Genomic DNA, 21,519 nt, shown 5'->3' on the forward strand with positions numbered 1-21,519 from the left:
ATGTTCTTTTGTACTATTGTGTCGAGGGCATCTTTATGTCCATTAGAGTTTCACAATTGTTTACTGGTTCAAACGTATACCATTACATTACCAATTCTAACTAACACTGTTTTATTCGTAAATTGTTTTCTAAAAATCAGATCGATAACGGCACAGGCCACATATTTTAATCTTATTGCATTTGCACTAACTCAGATAATATTTCCAAACTATATGCTGATCCCTTTTGGACACTGATGTAAACAAGTGTTAAAATGTCTGTGAATTGGAATCTACTTCATCGGTTGTAAGATCCGCCCATTGTGCCATCTCAGCGAGAAAGGACACCCCCCCCCCCCCTCGCTTAGTCTTAACCCGTCGTGTATTGTCAACTAATCAACTTGGCAGTAGTTATATTGTAAGGAAACATAAAGGCTGATCAGGACATGTATTAAGCTCTCCATCTTCGGGCTGCTGATTGTATCTAAAGCCTTTTCGTATAATTTGCTTGGTATATTAGTTGTGTTTAAATACTAATTCTAATTTCCTCGTGAAGAGCTTAGGTACACATTTTATTTTAATGCAACCTGTCGTTTAGATTATATATGTTCATTAGTGTGCGTTCAAAATTAACACGTTTGACCCGGGAAGTTAAGTAGTCCTGGTGAAGATCTAGCGGGGAGAGGTAGCGCGTAAAAGGTAGTCCGCTTTGGGGTTATAAGGATAATGGAATGTTTGATAAGATTCCTTGAGGATTATAAGTCTGAATGTTGCAACACTTCCTTAACACACAGACCCTTTGAGCGGCTTTAACATTTTTTTAAAAAAATTTAGTACTTTTTGTTGATCGATGAAGATTTTCTTAAAAACGGCTGAATCTTATACATACATGGGATCTGTCATGATTTATGTTAGGTTTTACACTTATATTTAATTTCAATAAACATTTTAAAGTAAATAGGCAACACTTCAGATTGGAAAACATAAATATTATGCAAAGCGTTTAACGAATATGACCACCACACATTTCCAAACCCAACTGGTTGAAACAATAAAAGAGTATGTCGCGTTTCACCTAAGACGATGCATTCACTTTGAAGTTTAGCACCATTAATTATTCAAGTAATTCATGTTGCCACCAAGTTCTGATCCAACAAAATATTTATTTTCTGATGTATATATGAATTTATATTATATATATATTTGTGTTCTGTATTAAAAGAATAACAACAATAAATATAAATATGGTATCATTCGGTTGCTCATGTTGGGGTTTCGACACTATAGTGTTTGACACGTGTTTAACGGGAAAATGTACATTAATATCAGTAAAGAAAAACAACATGGTCACTGACACCACTTTTAAGACAATTTTAATTGAAACACTGAATACATTCTACTACATTTTATTACATTTTTGTTATTCAATGTATTTTCTTTTAGACGTTGGTCAGTAATAAAGTGCTTATATATATATACAGTATACAGGTCTAAAATCGGATGTTGCAAGTTGCATTTTTTCTTGTTGATCAATAAATCATCCTAAGTACTCTTTTTTGCGGCCTCCGACCTTCTTTTAGATCATAAAAAGAGATTATACAGAAATATAAGCAGCTCAGCTTAACCATTTTCACAATGAAACACAACATGCTTTGGTATTTTTATTGCAAAAGCGTTGCATATATTCGCAGTAAAATCGAGTTGCATGCACGTGCAAACAAACTGTCCTTAACAATAACAAGGTTATAATCATAAGATAAATTTTAAAACAAATGTCAATATTCTCAACAGTGATGTTTCACAGATGATTTGTAAATTTTACAGGAGAGCAAACACTACCAGATATCAATATTATCACAGAACACTTCAGTTTCTATGACACCGGTAGTGTACTTAATGTATGTTGTTTTTAGAAGATTCTTTTATAATGTATATACGTATTATTTTCATAATTACGTATTCTACGTTCATGTTATATTCCGTGTGTAGCTAAATTTCAATACAAATGTCAATGATCTTTACAGTAATGTTTTTTACAAATGTTTCGGACATTTAACAGGTCAGCGACCGCAACAAGATATCAATAACATCACAGAGTACTATAGTGTTTTAAGTGTAGTTAAAATCACGAAATCAAATTCCAAGACATGCAACACGTAAACCAGCATTTGATTATAAGTGCAGGACAACCAAATGAAACTCATTCGCTTTTTTATAAACACGATACGTTAATGGTTTGTGTATCTACTTACTGATCACCAAACAGGTATAAAGCTTCGTGTAAGCTTACCAAAACTCAAATTAACAAAAGAACAATGTGTCATGAATAAGATTATTAATATCAATCATAAAACACACACACGCACACACACGCACACACGCGCGCGCACACACATACACACACAAACACGCACACATGCACAGACACACACGCACAATCGTTTTGAACGTTCAAGCAAGCAACGCAGTCGTGATCTAAGAAAGATCGGATATGTCTTGTTATGAACATTAAACTTTTAAATCATCTCTTCGTAAAGCACTCTATAGTCTATGGACACTGTCACATTTAAGGACTTTGCCGACTTTCTTCAAAGGATCTCATAGTCGGTGGCGTTCTTTGCATGTTCTAAAAGCGAATCATAAATGAACTTGAATTGAACCTGAAAGAAAAAGACACAAGTCAAAAGGGATTGAAATATTCTTAAAGATGATGAGAATTTTAGACGAAACAATATACTCTTTAAACATGTTACGGATGCGCACATCAGCTATCGACACTGTTGATTTAAAATATGTATAATAAATTCGAAAACATAAAATTTCCTAATTTGAAGTTACGCACAGTACTGGGGATGATGTCCCTGTTTCTCTGTTTCATTGTCGTCACAATCTCCACGATGTTTATCTGACCTCGTGTCTTTTCCATACGATAAAGCTCATTCAAAAGTGCTGCGATCAATCCACTTCGCTTATGTCCCGTCCTTGTTTTCAGATAAAATTATGTTAATATGAAGCTGTTTCATGAAAAATATTTCGAACATAATCATTGTTTTTAAATTATCAGACATATGTTTTAAAAAACATGTCCAATTAAAAATATAACTGCAATGACATAATTGTATGATAATGCTACAGTAAATGGTCATAACTCAAGTTTCGCAAATATTTTAATAGAAAACCGACTTAAATAGCAGTTATTGAAAACCATGTTAAATTTCCTTGATAAGAAACCTACTCGCAGTGAATCAAAACAGGTCTGTTTTCGGCTAGGTGCGGCTGCCACTTTCTGACAGCATTGAGGCAGTCCAACATGTTTTGCATTGGCGGAAGTGGTTCGTCATCAGTCCAACCGGTGATTTGAAACTGTTTTATTGTTGTCAGATAGTCCTCGTCCTTAAATGGATATGTAAACTTAATTTTGCACTCCAAACCGTTTTCCTATTCATTAACTACTTATATATACTTACAATGGACATAAATAAAGTTTTCGTAAAAAGTATACACACTAATTCTTTGTTGTACTTTAGGCATTACAAGTTCTTTCGGAACCATACCTCATTGTCCTCGTCCCGAAATGAATAGCTCCTTTCGTTAAACGTTTTATTCTTCCGTTCTTGTATGAAGTTAACAGAATATCTTCCAACTTTCCCATTTCCATTCCCGCCCATGTACACACAGGTCTAAAATTCAAGCCAAACGCCATGAATGTACGCTTGTATGTTAGTATTGTCAAAGATAAAAAAAACACGTGATTGTTCAGTCATGCTTTACTACCTATAGTTTAAGGCAATACGAACAGTAAGGTAATCGGATGTCAGCTTAATCTGATCTGATCTGATAATACATTGGAATCTACAGGAACAAACTCTAATAGGCAAACTATTTACGATAACCCTGTTTTGCTGCACTAGGTTAAAGCCTACCAGACACGAAAAACAAACATCAAGAGACACTCTGTGGCGCAAATCAAACACAGCATACATACACATTGAACTATCTTTATTCATATTTTTCAGAGCAGGCGTGCATTGGGACCTAATCACTATTGAGTGTAAACAAGTCAACGTCTTAAAAAATCATTTTAACTTAACAAAGGACGAAAGTATTGTTGTTATTTTTGTTTCAAAAATATTTGACGCCTTAACATGCCACATGCACCATTATCACATTTCTATATTAGACATTATGAGCTACCTTAGTTAGGGCTTATAAAAGATCCTAATACATCCATCCATTGGTCGTAACTCTTTAACTAAAGAGTGTCGTTTGGCAGCCCGATGTGCAATTGAAGTATGATTAGATATATGTTATTGTCGTTTTGAACATTGTGACATTAACCAACGATATTTCGTTTGAATTGTTCTCCCATACCTGGTGTGCTCGGCAGGATGTAGCAGTAAGCATAATGACGGTGATCACGTGCTGCTCTTCAACAAGAGACCAGAACTCTTCCAGCTCCTCTTCACACGGAGATTTGCACAGCAAGAACGTATTCTTTCCGGAAACGCTCTGAAGTATTCACATTCACAATAGTAATACATCAGAAAATTGTAAAACCGGTGACAAATAAAGTAGTAAAAGTAATTGCATTGAAATGAGACATCGTGTTAATTCTTTTTTGATGACGTTTACACTCATGAAATTTTCGACGAACGTATAAAGCACAAAATCAGTTTTTTTTAAATAAAGCAGCGTTAACTTTTAATAACACATTAAGATCGTATTGAAATATATAAGCAATATTGTTGACACCAGCTAGATATTTGATAATACACCCTTTTGCATATAAATAAATGTATCCTAGCCAAATTAAAAAATAAACAAAGACATAGGCCTGGATACAGAGTAAATCCAGGTTTATTATATATGAATATGAAAGCAGAACAAAAAGGTAATTTCTGGTGAAATGGTACGCTGGAGTCTTACCGGCAACATAATTGCGCCGAGCTGTTGTGTAAAATCAGAACCTCGTTTCTTCAATTTCGGGCGGTATGCGTCAACTACAATTAAGGAGGAACTGATAATGATGATAAATCTTCGCTTTTCAACTTTGCAATATAATCTCTTATGTTTATATATATATATATATTGTAAGACATATCAGGGTACACGAAACACATATTTAACATATAGAAATATTAGAAACTCATACTTTCTGAAAGAATTGATTCCATGTTTCCATATTCCGGCCCATTCTGCACCTCCTGCGACTCATTTGTAAGACTTTTTTCTATCAACTGTAATCAGTGTTTAAAACCTAATCAACGCTTTAAGCAACAAAAACCAAATACACTGGTTATTACCAAAGAAACGGACTCAGGGCTATACACTCGAGCTAACAGACCGTAATTAATCGGAAAAGAAAATATATGGACCAAACATATAATGCCAAGTTTGACAAGTGTTTTACTATCTCAAAATTAATAAAAAGGACGATATCCAGCAGTCATTGTTCATTTAGAAGTAAAATCATCTAAGTACCAGAAACTGTTGAACCAGCCTCGTTTGTTTTTGTCCCGGTTCTCTTGTCATCATGAATGAATGGACACTTTCAAACTGTCTATACCAGACGTGATCAGTGCCCATCAGCAGGGCTTCGGCAAGCGCCTCGTGCAAGTATATATACTGATCCTGATTGAAAATCATAAAACATTTACATCACATGAACTTATATAAAAGGATACATAGCTGAGATCAGGAATCGGGGTTACTGAAATATCGGGTAGCTCTAGCATTAAGGCCGTTTCAACGTGTCTCGAGAATAAGTACTACATCAGAAGGCAATAAAAATACGTTATACGTTAAATATGTCTATACTACGCAAATAGTATTATAAACATTTACATGTTTAAACATCAGTTAGCATAGTTTAACAACGACCTTTGTCTGAACCATGTTGACTCGTTGCCGCCTCAGGACTTCTACCATTTGCAAAGGTCTAACACATTCTTCAGTATTTGCTTCATCAACGAGGTTGTCAAGAGCAACAAACGTGCCTGTCCGACCCACACCGGCACTGTAAAAAGAAATTCCAAATGATTTCAAATGTAATTTTAAGCGCTTAATATTATAATTGGAACCAAGAACAAATTATACTGTAAGATTTTTCATTGAGTTTACAAAAGTATACCTGCAGTGTACTATGATAGGTGCATTTGTAGACTTTGTTTCAACAGCATTCAAAAACTCAACAAGACACCATCCATTGTCAGGGACATCTTTGTCAGGCCAGGCTTTGAAATGATACTGTTGAATTCGCCTGGATTCACTTTGTCCCTGGAAAAGTATTAAACGTCATAACTGTCACGGAAACCATTACAATGAAAATGAAAAAAATACACATTTGATGGCAATATTAAATAGTATACTACTAAAAAAAAGTAAGTAGTTAAAATATTATATATAACAAACATAAACTAACAAACCTTTTTGACAATTAATGTTCTCATTTCATAATCTCGAAACGTTTTAACAGCTGTAAAGGATATGTCGATTCCCCCGAAGGAGCAGGTTTGGTCCATTTCTGGCCAGTATCTCAGGCACTTCACCTGTTAAAAATGTAAGCAATTAGCAAAATAACTTTATTTGCGGCGTTGCTATAACGGTTAAAATTGGCATAAAGGAACAAATGCAAGTAGAATAATATATTACATAATTATTATCTAAGCTAGAATGATGAAGATTAATGATAGTTGCTGCGATTACAAACAGGATGAAGCCCATAATGTGACATGTTTTGAATGACAAAGATAGTTTGATTTTTATTTACAGTTCTATATAATAATATAAGACATTTTTGACCTGATGATAAAAATATACATACATAGTAGTACATTCTCTAGCAAATGCTAATGTTGTGATTATATATTTAGTTCAGTCGCAAGATTGATTTATGGGGGAGACAAACAAACAAAAACACAATGTAGGTTGATGCAAATCTTTATTCTATATTTTTATGCATGATTATGTTTAACTTATTTGACTTTGATGACCTAATCGTAAAAGCATATGATTTTTGAACAGATTTTAAAGTATAAGCGATATTATAGCGGTTTTCAAACTTCGGTAATTTGTGGCGAAATTTCCATTCAAAAGATAATTTGTAAAAGGCTTATGTTTTTTATCTCTAAATAATTAATATTTTTATGTCATTAAAGTCGAAAAGTCTTTTTTGCATCAACCTATACTGTGCACCTTAATCGAAATTACAATATACAACATGCAACAGAATCATATATGATCAACATAAAATAGTGTTATTCAAGTTGATATTACCGTCGCCATTTCAATAAGGTTAGTAAGCATTACTATCTTTTCAGCATTCTCTTGCCAGACCATTCGCCAGAAGTCATCGACCATATTTTTGGTTGGACCTTCACCATAGTATAAGAAAAAAGACGTTTTCACTTCCTGAATATTAATTCACAACCTTATTATTAGTAATCTCATTCATCTTTACGGAGCCGAAGAAAACTAAATAAATGTAGTTTTGAAATAAATACCACAAGTTTTGAGATCAAATAAGGCTTTATCTGACAATAAAGGTCATAACTGTACTCTTGCTTAGTTTCTTCGTCAATTGGTAGAATATTAAAAGAGTATTAATGTATTACCTTGAGACGCTATAAACTTTCGAGCTTTATCGTAACCCTGTCAGGAATAAAATAAACACAACTTTATCAATGACAATTTTAGATTTTGCTTGGGCTGCTGGTAGAATGGTTTGATTCTAGATTTTATTTTCAATTCACAATCCGACAACATATTACATGTGTAAAACACATAGGATTTAACTCGTTTGATTATTTCAAGATTATGAAATAAGTTTACGTCTATGTAGCTCGCATTAATGTAGTCGCAGTCGTCACTCTTTTCCTTCTGTAACGTCACGCGGGAGTGGTCATCTTAACATAAGCAGAACACGCATGACTGGTTAGACAAAAATGAAGCCAATTTTATATCATATTTGTTTGTGTTTATGACAAAGTCGTCGTTCTTACTTAATTTTTTTTTCAAAATACACTATACCTCTTTTAAACGACAACAAATATTCCATAACTGTTTTGCTGTACTAACATAGATGTTCAATGATAATATCTTTTTTATAATTCCATCAGGCCTAGTAATCAATTATATACTTTGCCCATTTATGTATTTTCATGGTTCAACTTATTCCTTTTTTAAGTTTGGATGTATGTATATTGTTTCCTCGCGTATTGAGACTTACATGCGTGCATCTCCCTGTATCTGTTCTTCCCCTTGTTTTCTTCCCTGCCAGCCACATCGTGTTTATGGACAAGTCCGGTTGGAAGTTTCTGTTGGCCGAAAATAAAAGTTGATCTTTAAAACAATAAATACGTAAAACTTACGAGAACCATAAGTCACATCATATCCTTGACCGATGTCGTCTTGTGTACAGTATTAACCGCCGGAAATCCAACCTGATTACTGCCATTTATGTTTCTAAATTAAGGCGAACAACGAATATTTTATTCCCCTTAACAGACAAAATATTCAACACTTTAAGCCTTATTTGTAATAATATACACGGTAACGTATGCATGTCTTTCTTTATCCTTATCACAATGTAAATAGTAAAAATCAATTAAGCAAATAACAGGCTTACATACAAAACTATTAAAATGCGCTGTGAGCACTTACTGCAAACTCGTCATTAAAGTGTTGGCATTCGTTCCTCTTGTTGACTCTGATGTAATCCCAAAGATTGTGAATCTGTATGCCAGGAATGTTATTTTCAAACTCATAGTAATTAACATCTGTGTCCTTCGTATCTACAACTGAAATATTTTGTGTAGTTTGATATACTCTTAATTCAAATAGTCTCTGGTAGGTGAGATAGATCTAAGCATATCTAAAATGCTTCTGAAAGCGATATTCTATAACAAGGCTTCGATTTTTAAAGAAAGGTTGTTATTAAGATTCAAGAAAAATACGTTTTTGGTGTTTAAGTGTCTGCTTAAAAATGTTTAGTAGTTATATTCTCGTATAAATCAATTTCAGTATCAATATTCACTAACTTTCTGATGTATTTGCAGAGATATGACTCAATGAATGTGAAACGGTCTGCGTTGGTGTATTAAACTCAGCGTTTTCGTACGTTTTACTTGATTCTATCGTTTGCGGTTTACTGAAAGAAAGAAATATACTCGTTGTATGTTAATCATTGATATTTAAGAATATATTATAATAAAAACTAGTACCCAGTCATGACAGAACATAATCCTATAAACAATGGCTTACCGAGATCTTCTTCTGTAGAAGAAAAATACCCCGCCAACAATGGCTGCGACAACACAAAGAACCCCAATTACACTTCCAGCAACTGCACCGGCGGAAGAGGTTTCTTGTTCACTGTAATCTTCAATGAGAGCTGAAAAATTTGAAGCTTAAACGCTATGCTGATTTTCCTTACAATCTAAATGAAGTGTCATTGAAAATAACAGTCTTTGATAATACCTTATTTAATGGATATGAATATATTGATGCTTCAAGCTAATTCCATCACATTATGCCACGGACCATGACATTTCTTAATAAATACTTATAAAACATTATGTTAAGCATATTCGAAATTTGACCAAATTTAACGATTTAAATAATTTGCTATTGATTTATTTTATTACACACCGATACTGCAATTGAGTCCTCCATACCCGAACGAACAACCTGTGGAGTAATTTCCAAATGTGATATCTCATATGAAAGCCTACCCATGGCACTGACATTGTTAAAACAACTGTAACCAAATAAGCAAACTGGGTAGGACAGAGACTAGTATGTGGTCTAATTAAATACATATAATTTTATAAAAGTACATATGAAAACTTGAATCAATACAAGTAGTATTTAAAATAATTGAGAGGGAGCTACAGAGAGTTACAAATCAGTATGACTTGTATTTCCATGAATATGAAAATAAATCTATTGCAGATGTAAAGACAGCGTCGAGATCTAGAGAAGTGGCAAACTTTATTCCTTCATTTATTATTAAAACTTATAACCGGCCTTAAAATTAGGGTATACATTTATTTAACTCTAAAATATCAAAACAAATCCCTGAGCACATAAGTTCCGCTGTTGTCGCTCTTTTTGTAGACAAAACTGGGCAAAACATTATAATTATTTAAACCAGAGTTATGGGTCTTGGTACACATGTGCCCATGTCTTTAGCAGCAGGTGTTCAATTTCTATGATGCTCTGCAATGTATAATGTTAAAGATGAAATTGAATGCAGATAGTGTTCGTATTTAACAGTTATACTATAAGTATGTATCATTTTGTTTAGTAATCAGTTTGAATCATAACTATTGACTTTTTTAAATTAAAATGTGCATTTTGTAAAAATCAGTTTTAAAATATACCCCCGGCCTAGAGCACAATGGTCCTATAAAATTAGCCTTATGCTGTGTACAAAAATATTACTAATTCCCTTTAATGATTTTTCTACTCCCAAATAGACTAAAAAGTATAATTACTCTTTTGAATTAAAGGAGCAACATGATAGTCTGTACTCACATAGAACCCTATAATAAACACTGAAGGGAGTGTATTATAAGCATTTATACAATCCTATGAACATATCACATCTTATGTACCTCAATCTAGAATATGTTAGTCTTTCTGATAGATGAAAGTTTCCATATCAAAATTATCACTACCCAGAATATATTATTCCATATGTGTTTTATTAATCTAATAAAACCTCAATTATCTAGTTGTGCGAATAGTTTTAACTTTGTTAACTTTGTTTCAAACGAAAACATTAAAATATGGTTGCCATAACTGAATAAATAATAAACGGCTTAAGGTATTAGCCGCGTAATACACACTATTTTAAAGGCTTTAACCGACAACATAGTTATAATCACGGTACACTATGGGACTTTTATCCTAATTTTGAAGATTTTTTACCGTGAATTAAAAAAGTTATTTATGTTTCATTACACCCACCCCTAAACTCCAAGGGCTACAAAGAGCGACAAGTAAATATTTTGTCTATATTTGAATTTTTTTCGCATTATCAGAGATTATGAAATAAACACAACAGTTTCTGGTAAAATAAACTTCAGTTAACAGAAAACTAAAGTTAAAACGAACACATTATTGATACACATGGAAAAAAATCATTTTGATTGATCTTATGATTCTTCGGAGAAGAGCAGTTTTTCGATGTTTGAAAATATATAGCAGTTTTATAAAATTCATAAAAAATAGTTAACTATAAGGCAAGCTGCTGAAATCATTTTAGATATTATCTATGATGTCTATTGAACAATTTAAAAGACAATTTATGATAGTTTACCGTCCAGTTTTGAAGAAAATATACATAATGTCATGTTACCATACATTTTTATAGCTAATGAAATGCTTAAAAATGAACCTTTTTCTTGTAAAAAATTATAAAGCTTAATTGGACTTATTCATAAAATGTACTCTTTCAAATAAATGAATTTTACTTATGATACTAACTCAGAATACAGAGTTTAAAACAAATGAGTGTACTTTTAAACTAAAATATTTGAAGAAACAAGAACACTAAGTGGGCTCGCCCCTCCAAAAATATCAGAGTGAAAGTTCTCAACTAATGTTTTTTTTATTATTATAACATGTAAACAATCTCTGTGGGTAATTTGATGTATATCTGTTTTATTTTGTCATTGGTATTCTAACCAATTAGTTTTCTTTCACAATAATTCTTCACTCTTCAACATTTGAAGTTTGGTCTGTTCCCATGCTTTGTACTTGTAGTGTGTGCACAGATGATAACTCAATGCTGAGTCAATGCTGATTTGGTTTTCATGCACCTTCAGGTACTTTCCCATCAAGAATGTTTAGTGCTGTAAAGGAAAAAAGTTGTACTTTAAAGCCTTTCTAACTAATTAGTATAGATAATTATACTGCCATACATATACAAAATAAAATATAAAGAGTTTAATATTTCTCGACATTATTTTGAAAAAACAACAACAAGCTGATACATACATGTATATATATAAAAAGAAAATTATTAAATTGATCAATAAAATTCATCGTCATCATCATCATCATCATTATCATCATCATCATCACCACCGCCACCAATTGACCACCATCACCACCATCACCACCACCACTTGATTATTGAATACAGTAGGTTTATAAAAACAAAAACCAAGTCAAATATGTTTTATATGAAATACTCACATCATCTCCATCAGATGCGACTGCCTTGTGGATGGACATGGCTGTCAAATCCGCTCTCAAGGATCCAAGATAGTATTTAATGCAGGCTGGAATTCTTCATAACCCAGTGTTGTTGACTAAGTAATATTCAGTCATTTTCCTGCCTGGAAGAAATTAGACTTCTGATTATCAACCAGCAGAAACTACCACCGTAAAATGCAAATGCACAAGTATTATACATTCTGCACTAAAATCTGTTTTAGCCAAAAGTAAGGGTTGGTAGGCACAAATGTGTAGTTGTTGTGCATATGGTTGATAATGATTCACAACAGTATGGGGTTTTAACGAGACCTACACCAAGCCAATGAATGTCAATAGTGTCCTAGCAGATGCGGCTTCAAGCCCCAAACCACATACAACTTTTTTTCACAAGTTAATTTTGAAAATATGCATTTTGTAAACAAATAACGGGTATGTAAATGTATTGTGGTATGTTAGAAATAGGTCACGTACCAAAACACATCATTTTTAAACAAAATTTTAAGTCTAATTCTAATTCTAATTCTAAGATAAAACAATCAATTTAAAGATTGCATACTCATATTATATCTTAAACATAAGTTATGTACATAAGTACATATAAAAATATGTAACATGTACATAAGTACTTGTAAAATATGAACAAATTCAACATAATGTCTAAACATTTAGCTAATAAAAATGATTTAAGAATTCCAAAGATAAATTAAAAAAAACGTTTTTGAACACAAACGTACAAAACTGCTCAAGGAGACTTACATTCAGAGCCGAATACGAATATCCCAGTTCCATGCCGATTGTTGACAGTTCGTTTTTTCGAGAGAAAATCTTCTTTTACGCGTATATTTCACTTATAATCCATGTTTAACTGTAATGACTCAAATTGTTAGATGTATCGTAATCAACTGTCAGCGTGTACTTTTAGTGTTTATTTATTTTAAACGTATATTCATGAGAAAAACATCACAATATTTCCAAATCCTACGATGTAGAAATTCCATTATTGACCTATGAATAGCCGGGAAATACCTTCTGTTTCTAAAAATAGCAACATCCGGTACAGGCCGAATACGCCCGATGTTCGTCGCGATCTGTTACGGCGAGTGGCGATATATGTCGATGTTACCCGATGTTTCCAGAGTTGTATTACATGGCTAATACCTTAAGATAACTTATTTCATTGTTATACTCAACGCTAAATGATGTGTTCATTTTTGTAACGCAGAGTGATAAGTGAAAACGTAATTTTGCAAAAATCATTTTAGGTTATAGATTAGCATTATTAATATCAGTTTCCCATATTATCCCCGGAACCGTATAATTCTAAATGAGTCTTTAAGTTCCATGAATTAGTTTCTATGAATTCGTTAGTTTCAATTGATGATTATACTTATTATATGCCGTACTTTAATTGAATCACATGACGTTTCTATAGCAACGGATTTTGAATAAAATGTATATATAAAAGTAAACTACCAAACTGTTTTATCTACAAATTATATATTTCTGAAATGATCTCAGAGTCTTTGAAATTAACATGTATATCTGGACTTTGGAATACAAGGCATGTCAAAGAAATTAAAGAAAAATCTAAAAAATAACTACATTTCCACAGTAAGAATAAACAAACATTTTTTTTAATTTTATTGAAAAATCTTTGTATGGTCTTAAACATAACTTGAAGTTCATCGTAAAAGTGAACCCTAAGCAAATACGAACGTTTTAAGATATATTTAAATAATAGCTGAGACATACAGATTACCATATTCCTGAAATGTGAAAAGTCATATCGCTAACACTTGACACTTTATTGGTGTCAATGAGTGACGCACTTTGTAGTCCAGTTTGAGTGTTCATTTTTATCTTCTTTCTTTGAGCGATTCAATCCAAGTTTCAATATATAGATTGTTGTGGAACGCATGTCGAATGGCACCACATAAAGACCATGCAGTCTCGTGTTGAATATTTTCAAGGTCTTACTCGACTTGTGAAATATTGTTCCTGATAATGCCTACGTATTTAAGTAAGTGTTTTATGACTTTGGTATATATTATAAAGGAACGCATTATATGCTACGCTGCGAGGCGTTTTGTTTGACTTATTGAATATCATCATGCCATGAGCATGAACTCCAAAGCGTGACGACAAGCTCTGTTTGTGTTGTTACTTCGTGGATATCGAAATTGTTCATATAGACAGGTGCCTTTTACGGTTTATCGGTCTTTCTAGAGAATATACATCCTAATGTTCTCACTGGACGAAGGATACCAGCCCTTTTTCTGCCTAGACGCTAACCTAACCCGTGTCGTTGTTTAATTTATTTGCAGCAAAAATAGGATCGTCATCGATAATACATAAAGACTTTCCAGCCGCCTTAAGTTTATAAAAATACATTGTTTTGAAGCGCTCAAATTTCTTAACCAAGTACAAGACTAAGTATTAACAATTATACCAAATCCCTACTATTTTTATCAAACTTTTGCATTTATATTCAATATACACTGTTGAGTTGGAAGTATTTTCTTGGTTATTTGTCTTTGTATAACTGTATTTAACATTTGTTTTTCAGTTTTTGAAACAGAATCTCTTTTTTACACAGTTTACCAGTTTATCGTTGTTTAAGCTTGGGGCTGACTGTTAGTGGTTTTAACATATTTGATATGTGAGTACATAGCCAAGGCCAGCTAAAAACTCAATAACAGCAATTATATGTGAGTTTATTTGTTGCGACTATTCAGGAATACGATCTTTATTAGACAGCTCTATTTTAGCATAATATAAAAGCTCAAAATAGCCAAAAGTCCTATTTTAGTGTCAAAAGCTACTAAAAAGCCTGTCGAAAAATAAAAAGCCATTGCATATGCAAAAGGTGAAATAGATGACTGTATTTCGGGTCATTGTACACTTAATGTAGACATAAAAAAGAAGGGAGCCGAGAATGGAACGTTGCGGTTCTCCACCAGATCCTAAAATGGTAGACAGACACGCTGCTCTCTGTTATGCAGAAAAGTAGGGAATATGGGATACCAAACTGACATTGACGAATCTTCACGAGAAGATCTTGATGTCATACGCTGTCAAAATATTTAGAAATGTCGCATAATATGGCTTTATGATCTCTAATCTCATCAAGTGCAAGGGTGAAAGAGTGAACGTGATCACTGTTTAATGTCTAGAAATAAAACAAGACTTAAATAAGGTCAGAATGTTGGTCACACAAGTCGCATAGGAACGTCAATCGCGTTTTTATACAAAGTTCTTTCATTGAACTTCAGTAGAGAAATTTTGCCACTAACTATCTATATCCTAGAGAAATAATTTCTTATCAATGGAACATACATTATATAATTTCAAAAGACAAGATACCCTTTTCCAACGAAGTGAATAGTTAAATAGTTCCTGTAATGGTCTGGCGATTTTATTCCCGATTCCAATTAGTATATAATAGGTCCATTGCGAGCTGAGTCTTAAGTATCTTAAAATAGTTGATTATACCGTTACAAGAATGTCAAAATCAGGTAAGGTGGGCAGGTCTGTAATACCAGGTAAGTGTCCTTTAGGAATAGTCAGGTTTGGTTGGGATTCGAAGAAATCAAATGTGGATCGATTAAAACCTTTGTTAACCCTTGACGAGAGATAAAAAAAATCGATTGAGAAGATGATCCCACAAATATCCCACTAGTCATAAAAAATAACGTTAGTTTAATAAAGAATTTTGGCAAGTGAAGATGCTTAACAATCAGGTAGCACGCTTTGGTTTGGTTTTGATTATACGAGCGCTTATGTTCATCTAGGTTGCAACGCTTAGCTCATTTGAAACGCCGTCCGTTAGGTGAAGCTTTATTCGTATTTCGTTAAGTTACCATGGAGGATCGTGCTAACGAATTGTAACATTTCTTGAAGGTATATATATATTTTTTAATTGGACATAACCGAATCTCATCGAGTGTTTAAGTCGAAATTAGAGACAACACCTCTGCGCTATAAATGGTAGTATTGAGATAATGTTTGTATGTTCCAGTTGAAAGCAGAACTGATAGTCTTATTGGAACAAAGAATGCAGTATATATGATATTTAAATCGTTCGGGCTGATCTGGAAACGGCTTACTAACACTAATATATATATACGAGTTGCCACAGTCGTTTGGGAATAGAGAGATATGTGTCACAAAACACATTAATATCATAGCCCTTTATGACGAAAGTACTGTTCCTACCACTATAAAGTAAATTAAGTTTTTTATCATGATTTTGTAGCGTCAAAGCACCGTTTTATTATTATATGCCTGAGTTGTGTGTCTGTCATTCGATATGAAACTAAAAAAAGAAAAAAAATATATATCAATATGAGCACCTCGGCAATTTTCCATCGAAAACATCCTCGGATGTGTGCCGTTACATAAGAAGAAATTTGTCAGATTAAAAATAATAATAATTAATTAATTGTAGTGTTTTGACATGTTTAATTTGTATTACTAGTGAAGTGTTTTATTTCATAAACAGATACGATTCTTCAGCGTAAAATCTTTAGATTTAACTGCTTAGTTAAATTTTCTACACGATCTACTTGCAACGTAGTTACATGTTAAGGATTTGGATGTTAACCATCCGTATTGATCCCAAGTTGTTTTCGAAGGAAAATGACCGAGGTTAATTTCATTTGAAAATAATAGTAAAAAATGTTTTATTTTGCTGTTAAATGAATTGCTTTTATGTGTCATATACTTATTTAATGTTCGGTGGTTTGAATTAAAAACTATCGAAACAGTTATCCGGCCTTTGCTTTGTATTTACTTACAGTAGAATATAAACTTTGTATGCTTAAATAGACTCGTCCGACAGTGAGTATAAACGCGGTACGCTCAGTAAATAAGTGAGTCTGTATCCTTCCACCGTCAAGGTAACATAGAAGCACTAACATGTAAGTCGTCATTTCAAGGCTTCCATACATTTTTGACCGCCTGACCATATTTTTTGAATACAGGATGTAGATCGGTGTAATGGGAAACACTATATTGGCTTTAACATTCTTGGCGGATACCTTTCATGTATAAATTTCAAGGGGGATTGGGCGCATATTTAATGTGGCTCTCCTACGTTGCATTCTCTCGAACGTCACCCATCTCTGAAATTTCAATTTCCTTTAGAGGATTTTTAGGAAGTTAAACTTTTAAAAAATTAACAGAAACGAGAAATACAATTTGTCAATATTCCGGATTTGCAAACATAAACAGGACTGAATGTTTTAATGCAATGGCTATAAACCTAACGAAGACAACCTTCATAACATTGGTTGTGACAAATCTGCTTGAAACAAATCTGTAACTGTGGACATACAATAATTCATTCTCATATACCACTGCATTTGCCATTGCGATTAACTTGCCTTGTTGAATGATGAACATCCTCGTGAGTCTGTTTATTCTTATTTTAGCTGAGGTATTCATTTATCAGAACAGTAATATATTGTCAAAATGCATTATAAACGCTAACTGTTCACTCCTAAATGGAACCATATTTACATATACACAAAATTTTCTTAATACGTACGAGTTTCACAAGTTTGGTCTATCGGGAAATCAAAACCAGGCTTGCAACCACGATTACACACGCCGCTGATGCGGTGACACTCTTCGGCAATACACTGTTGACTGCAATTGGTAGAGCACGTGTCGCCATAACTGTCAGTTGGACATTCTTAAAAACATAAAACATTTTTATTTATTTTTCACGATTTGCAAACTGTATCCATCTCCGATAGCATTTAACTATAGTACCGCGAGTGCGATGTGTCGCCAATTGACAACGTCCATAGTTGTCAAGCAAATATCAATAAAGGTCATCAACTGACCATCAATGCGCACACAAGCGGTGTACTCGACAATACGTCATGCATATGTAAATGTTCGGAAACATACGAACCATGGCAGACACAACAGGATTATTATATCCGACATGGTAATAGCATGCGTCGTACACTTCGTCGGCGTCACTAATAATTTCCGATCAAAAACCTTTAAATATATTTACGGTCGATGACGACGCGGGCGGCGACAAACACAGTACCAAATATCCTACTTGTCAGACATGATTCGCAGGCAACACAAAAATGCTTGTGTTACCGTACAAAAACGTTTTAGAAGGATATCTTTCGGAAATTATCTGATGTCTTCAAATGAGGAAAGTAAGAATTTTGGACTTTTCATGCGGTTATGCTCTAATTTATGTTTTGTACTTGTTTGCAATAGTGTTCACCCGATTGTGGTACACTGTTATGTAAAAACGTTACGCGACCTCGCTTTGATCGAGCCTTCCTGTTTAATAACAAAAATATTGATAATGTTCACCTGATAATAATCCATGTTCATTGTGCGACCTATTAATTTGCTTAATATTGAAGATACTATCATACCATAATTAAAAAACGGAACTGCTGTAAAGTAATTGTGATAATGTTGAATAAAATTGCATTATATACATTTATATAAATATCAGTAGCTAAAGGCCTATAATTTTTACCTAGCGATCAAAATACTTCTTTTTAGTAAGGTTAAAATTCATTACGGCTGTGTACAATTATAATAGTGTCTGTTAATATAATATATATATATATATAAGTATTAATGTCACATATTGTCAACGAACATAAGAAACACAAACTCAATGAAACCATTATTGTATATACAGAAAAAACACATCTTTATACATACTAGTTCCACACTTTCGGTCTATCTGGAAATGATAACCAGGCTTGCATCCAAGGATGCACATCCCGTTGACATGATGACAATCTTCAGCAATACAATGTTGACTGCAGTTGCTTGAACAATTGCCGCCATAACTGCCAGGGGAACATCCTTAAAAACATTAAACAATCTGAGGGGTTTCACACTTTCCTACCTTTATAAATATCTGACTTTTTAAACTCTAATTACGCGAATTTGCGACAGCCCAAGGTGTTGTCGAGTCAAAAGCAACCGGGGTCATCTACTGACCATAGCCACTAAGCATGCAAGGTTGAGGTCTCTACCACACGTCACCCGCAGGTAAATGGTCAATTACCGTGTTTCTGTCGTATGCAAATCATGGCAGACACAATGGGATGCATTTGTCCGATATTGTCCAAAGCGTCGTACGTGTCGTCGGCGTCACAACTTCGTTTCCGATAAATTACCTTTCCATTAACAGTTGTAGAGTGTGTGTGTTTCGTATACACGACACGGAAGACATCGTCAAGATATTGTGAACGAACATTATTACCAAATCTTGGCTTTCTTTAATGAGACCATAATTACTTTAACGAGAAATTATTTTAATACTTACGACTCTCACACTGTTGATCTTTCAGGAAATTATAACCGGGTATGCATCCAAGATTACACACGCCGCTGACATTGTGACACTTTCTAGCAATACAATGTTGACTACAATTGCTAGAGCACTTGTCGCCATAACTGCCGGTGGGACATTCTAAAACATGAAACAAAATTGGAGGTTTCACGCTTTACCAATTTCAAACATCTCTTCCATTTTTAAACTATAGTTTTGCGAATTGGATAGCAAATCAGCAGCACCCACAGTTGTCGAACCATAATTGATATGGGTCTTCAAGTGACCATAACCAATGCGTATAAGATGTTAAGGACTCTAAAGCATAACATGAAAAAGTAAATGTTCGGTTAGTGCGTTATTTGCAAAACATAGCAGATTCATAGGGATTTCTTTGTCCGGGTCGTAATCGCACGCATCGTCTGCGTCATCGGTGTCACAACTTCGTTTCCGATCTAAAACCTTTCAACGATTTGTTTTAGAGTTTATTAGCTTTGTTAACATGATACTGACGATGACGATACGCACAAACTAATACCTAAACTTTTTCTGTGCTTTGCGGGCGACACAAAAACTTCTTTTACCTATAAAAATGTTAATAAAGAAAATAAAAGAACCATTAAAACAACAAGATTTTAAAGTGACTGGCAGCTGATTTTAACAGACCTTTATCGTTATTAGTCTTTTATAATTCTTAAATATCTTATGGTTTAAATTGTTGCGAGGCAAATGCATTTCCAATTGTTCTTGTTGTTCTTGAAACGTGAATCAATTAAAATCTCAAAAACATATTTCAATAAGACAAAATTACAGACATCCATTAATAACAATTGCAGAACTTTGTCATGTGTCTGAAAAATATGCTCAACATATTAACCATGCTTTTAACAGTTTCATTTTCATATTCAGTTTTTCTCTGTTCAAAACTCTATGAGGCTAAACGCCAGCAACATGTTAAGTGCAAACAGGATTGATCCCTTGGATTTTAATTAGTTTTGCTATTTCTATTTCGGAATAAAATTAGGTGACACAAAGGCATCTTCTAAATAATAACTATTAAAGAGTTTTAAACAAATGGGGTTTAAGAGAGAAGTCGCAAACGAATTTTAAAGTCAACCTTTATATTGATAAACATGTTTTATAAATTGTATTGACACTGTTAATCAGGTTGTCTTACTTGTTTTGATTTAATCGTATAATTAGTCCATGATGGTTCCCATACAACTCTTATTTGCATGATTATTGTCATATTCATTGGAGTTAGTTTTTAAATTAGGTATAAATTTCTATGATTTATGAAAAGAGCATTTCTTTTCACAAAACTTCGACCTTTTTAACCGTGTTTAAAATAATCTCTATTTAGTAGTATTTTGCATTTGACATTTAAAGGCTTTAAAAAACGATGTATGTCCGAAAATGACATCAACTCACATTTAACGTAGCATTTGAGATTAACACATGGTTGTACCTGTTTTAAAAACCTCAACCTCACATATCGTCATCACATCAACGTCGTCCGGTTTTTTAATGTTGAGGTACTGCGCTAGTCGAGGAGGATCAAGATGTATATACAGGCCAGTGTTTGTGCTTTTCGGGTCGTTCAGATGTGTTCCGCTCTGAAATCCCATTGATGAATTTCCAATGTAGGCAACAAGATTCTGACTTTGCATTTGTTGACCTTCATTTCCTGCAGTTTTTTTGAGAATGTACGTAAACTACGACGCGTTGTATAAATGTATTATATTTAAGATTTGTGGTTAGAATAAACAATAAATGAGCATAAAATAGCATTATTTCCTTAACAAAAGTTCTGCTTGGTTTAGATACTATTTATTTTAATGTTCCATTTTCAAAATCCAGATATATCCACTGTGGACACAATCAAAGGAATAATTGTGCTTATTATGCATGCAAAGTAGACAAGCGATATAATACCACATTGCACAAAAACGAAATTTCGGAAGCATAGAGCTTAAACTATGTAACTC

At 33.4% G+C, this 21,519-nt stretch overlaps 1 protein-coding gene across 1 annotated transcript; it reads right to left on the minus strand.

Moving 5' to 3' along the window:
• Positions 1-2,567: 2,567 nt before the first annotated feature.
• On the minus strand, positions 2,568-21,159 carry LOC128225939 (receptor-type tyrosine-protein phosphatase epsilon-like). The gene is made up of 17 exons (XM_052935831.1): positions 21,000-21,159; positions 8,641-8,777; positions 8,207-8,294; positions 7,810-7,883; positions 7,593-7,629; positions 7,255-7,352; positions 6,405-6,527; positions 6,110-6,255; positions 5,860-5,995; positions 5,461-5,610; positions 5,132-5,216; positions 4,906-4,979; positions 4,351-4,488; positions 3,534-3,659; positions 3,215-3,372; positions 2,822-2,960; positions 2,568-2,639 (listed from the first exon to the last, which is right to left on the minus strand). The coding sequence occupies exons 1-17, from the start codon at positions 21,157-21,159 to the stop codon at positions 2,568-2,570; spliced, it is 1,941 nt and encodes a 646-aa protein (XP_052791791.1).
• Between the last annotated feature and the right edge of the window lie 360 nt (positions 21,160-21,519).

The sequence above is a fragment of the Mya arenaria genome, chromosome 3, assembly GCF_026914265.1.
Source record: "Mya arenaria isolate MELC-2E11 chromosome 3, ASM2691426v1".
Taxonomy (NCBI): Eukaryota; Metazoa; Mollusca; class Bivalvia; order Myida; family Myidae; genus Mya; species Mya arenaria.

Coding starts and splice junctions, on each gene's coding strand:
- LOC128225939 (XM_052935831.1), bottom strand. CDS start 21,159: ATGGGATTTCAGAGCGGAACACATCTGAACGACCCGAAAAGCACAAAC. Junction 7,353..7,592: donor AAAGTTTATAGCGTCTCAAG/GTAATACATTAA, acceptor ACTATGGTGAAG/GTCCAACCAAAAATATGGTC. Junction 6,528..7,254: donor ACCTTATTGAAATGGCGACG/GTAATATCAACT, acceptor CATTTTTAACAG/GTGAAGTGCCTGAGATACTG.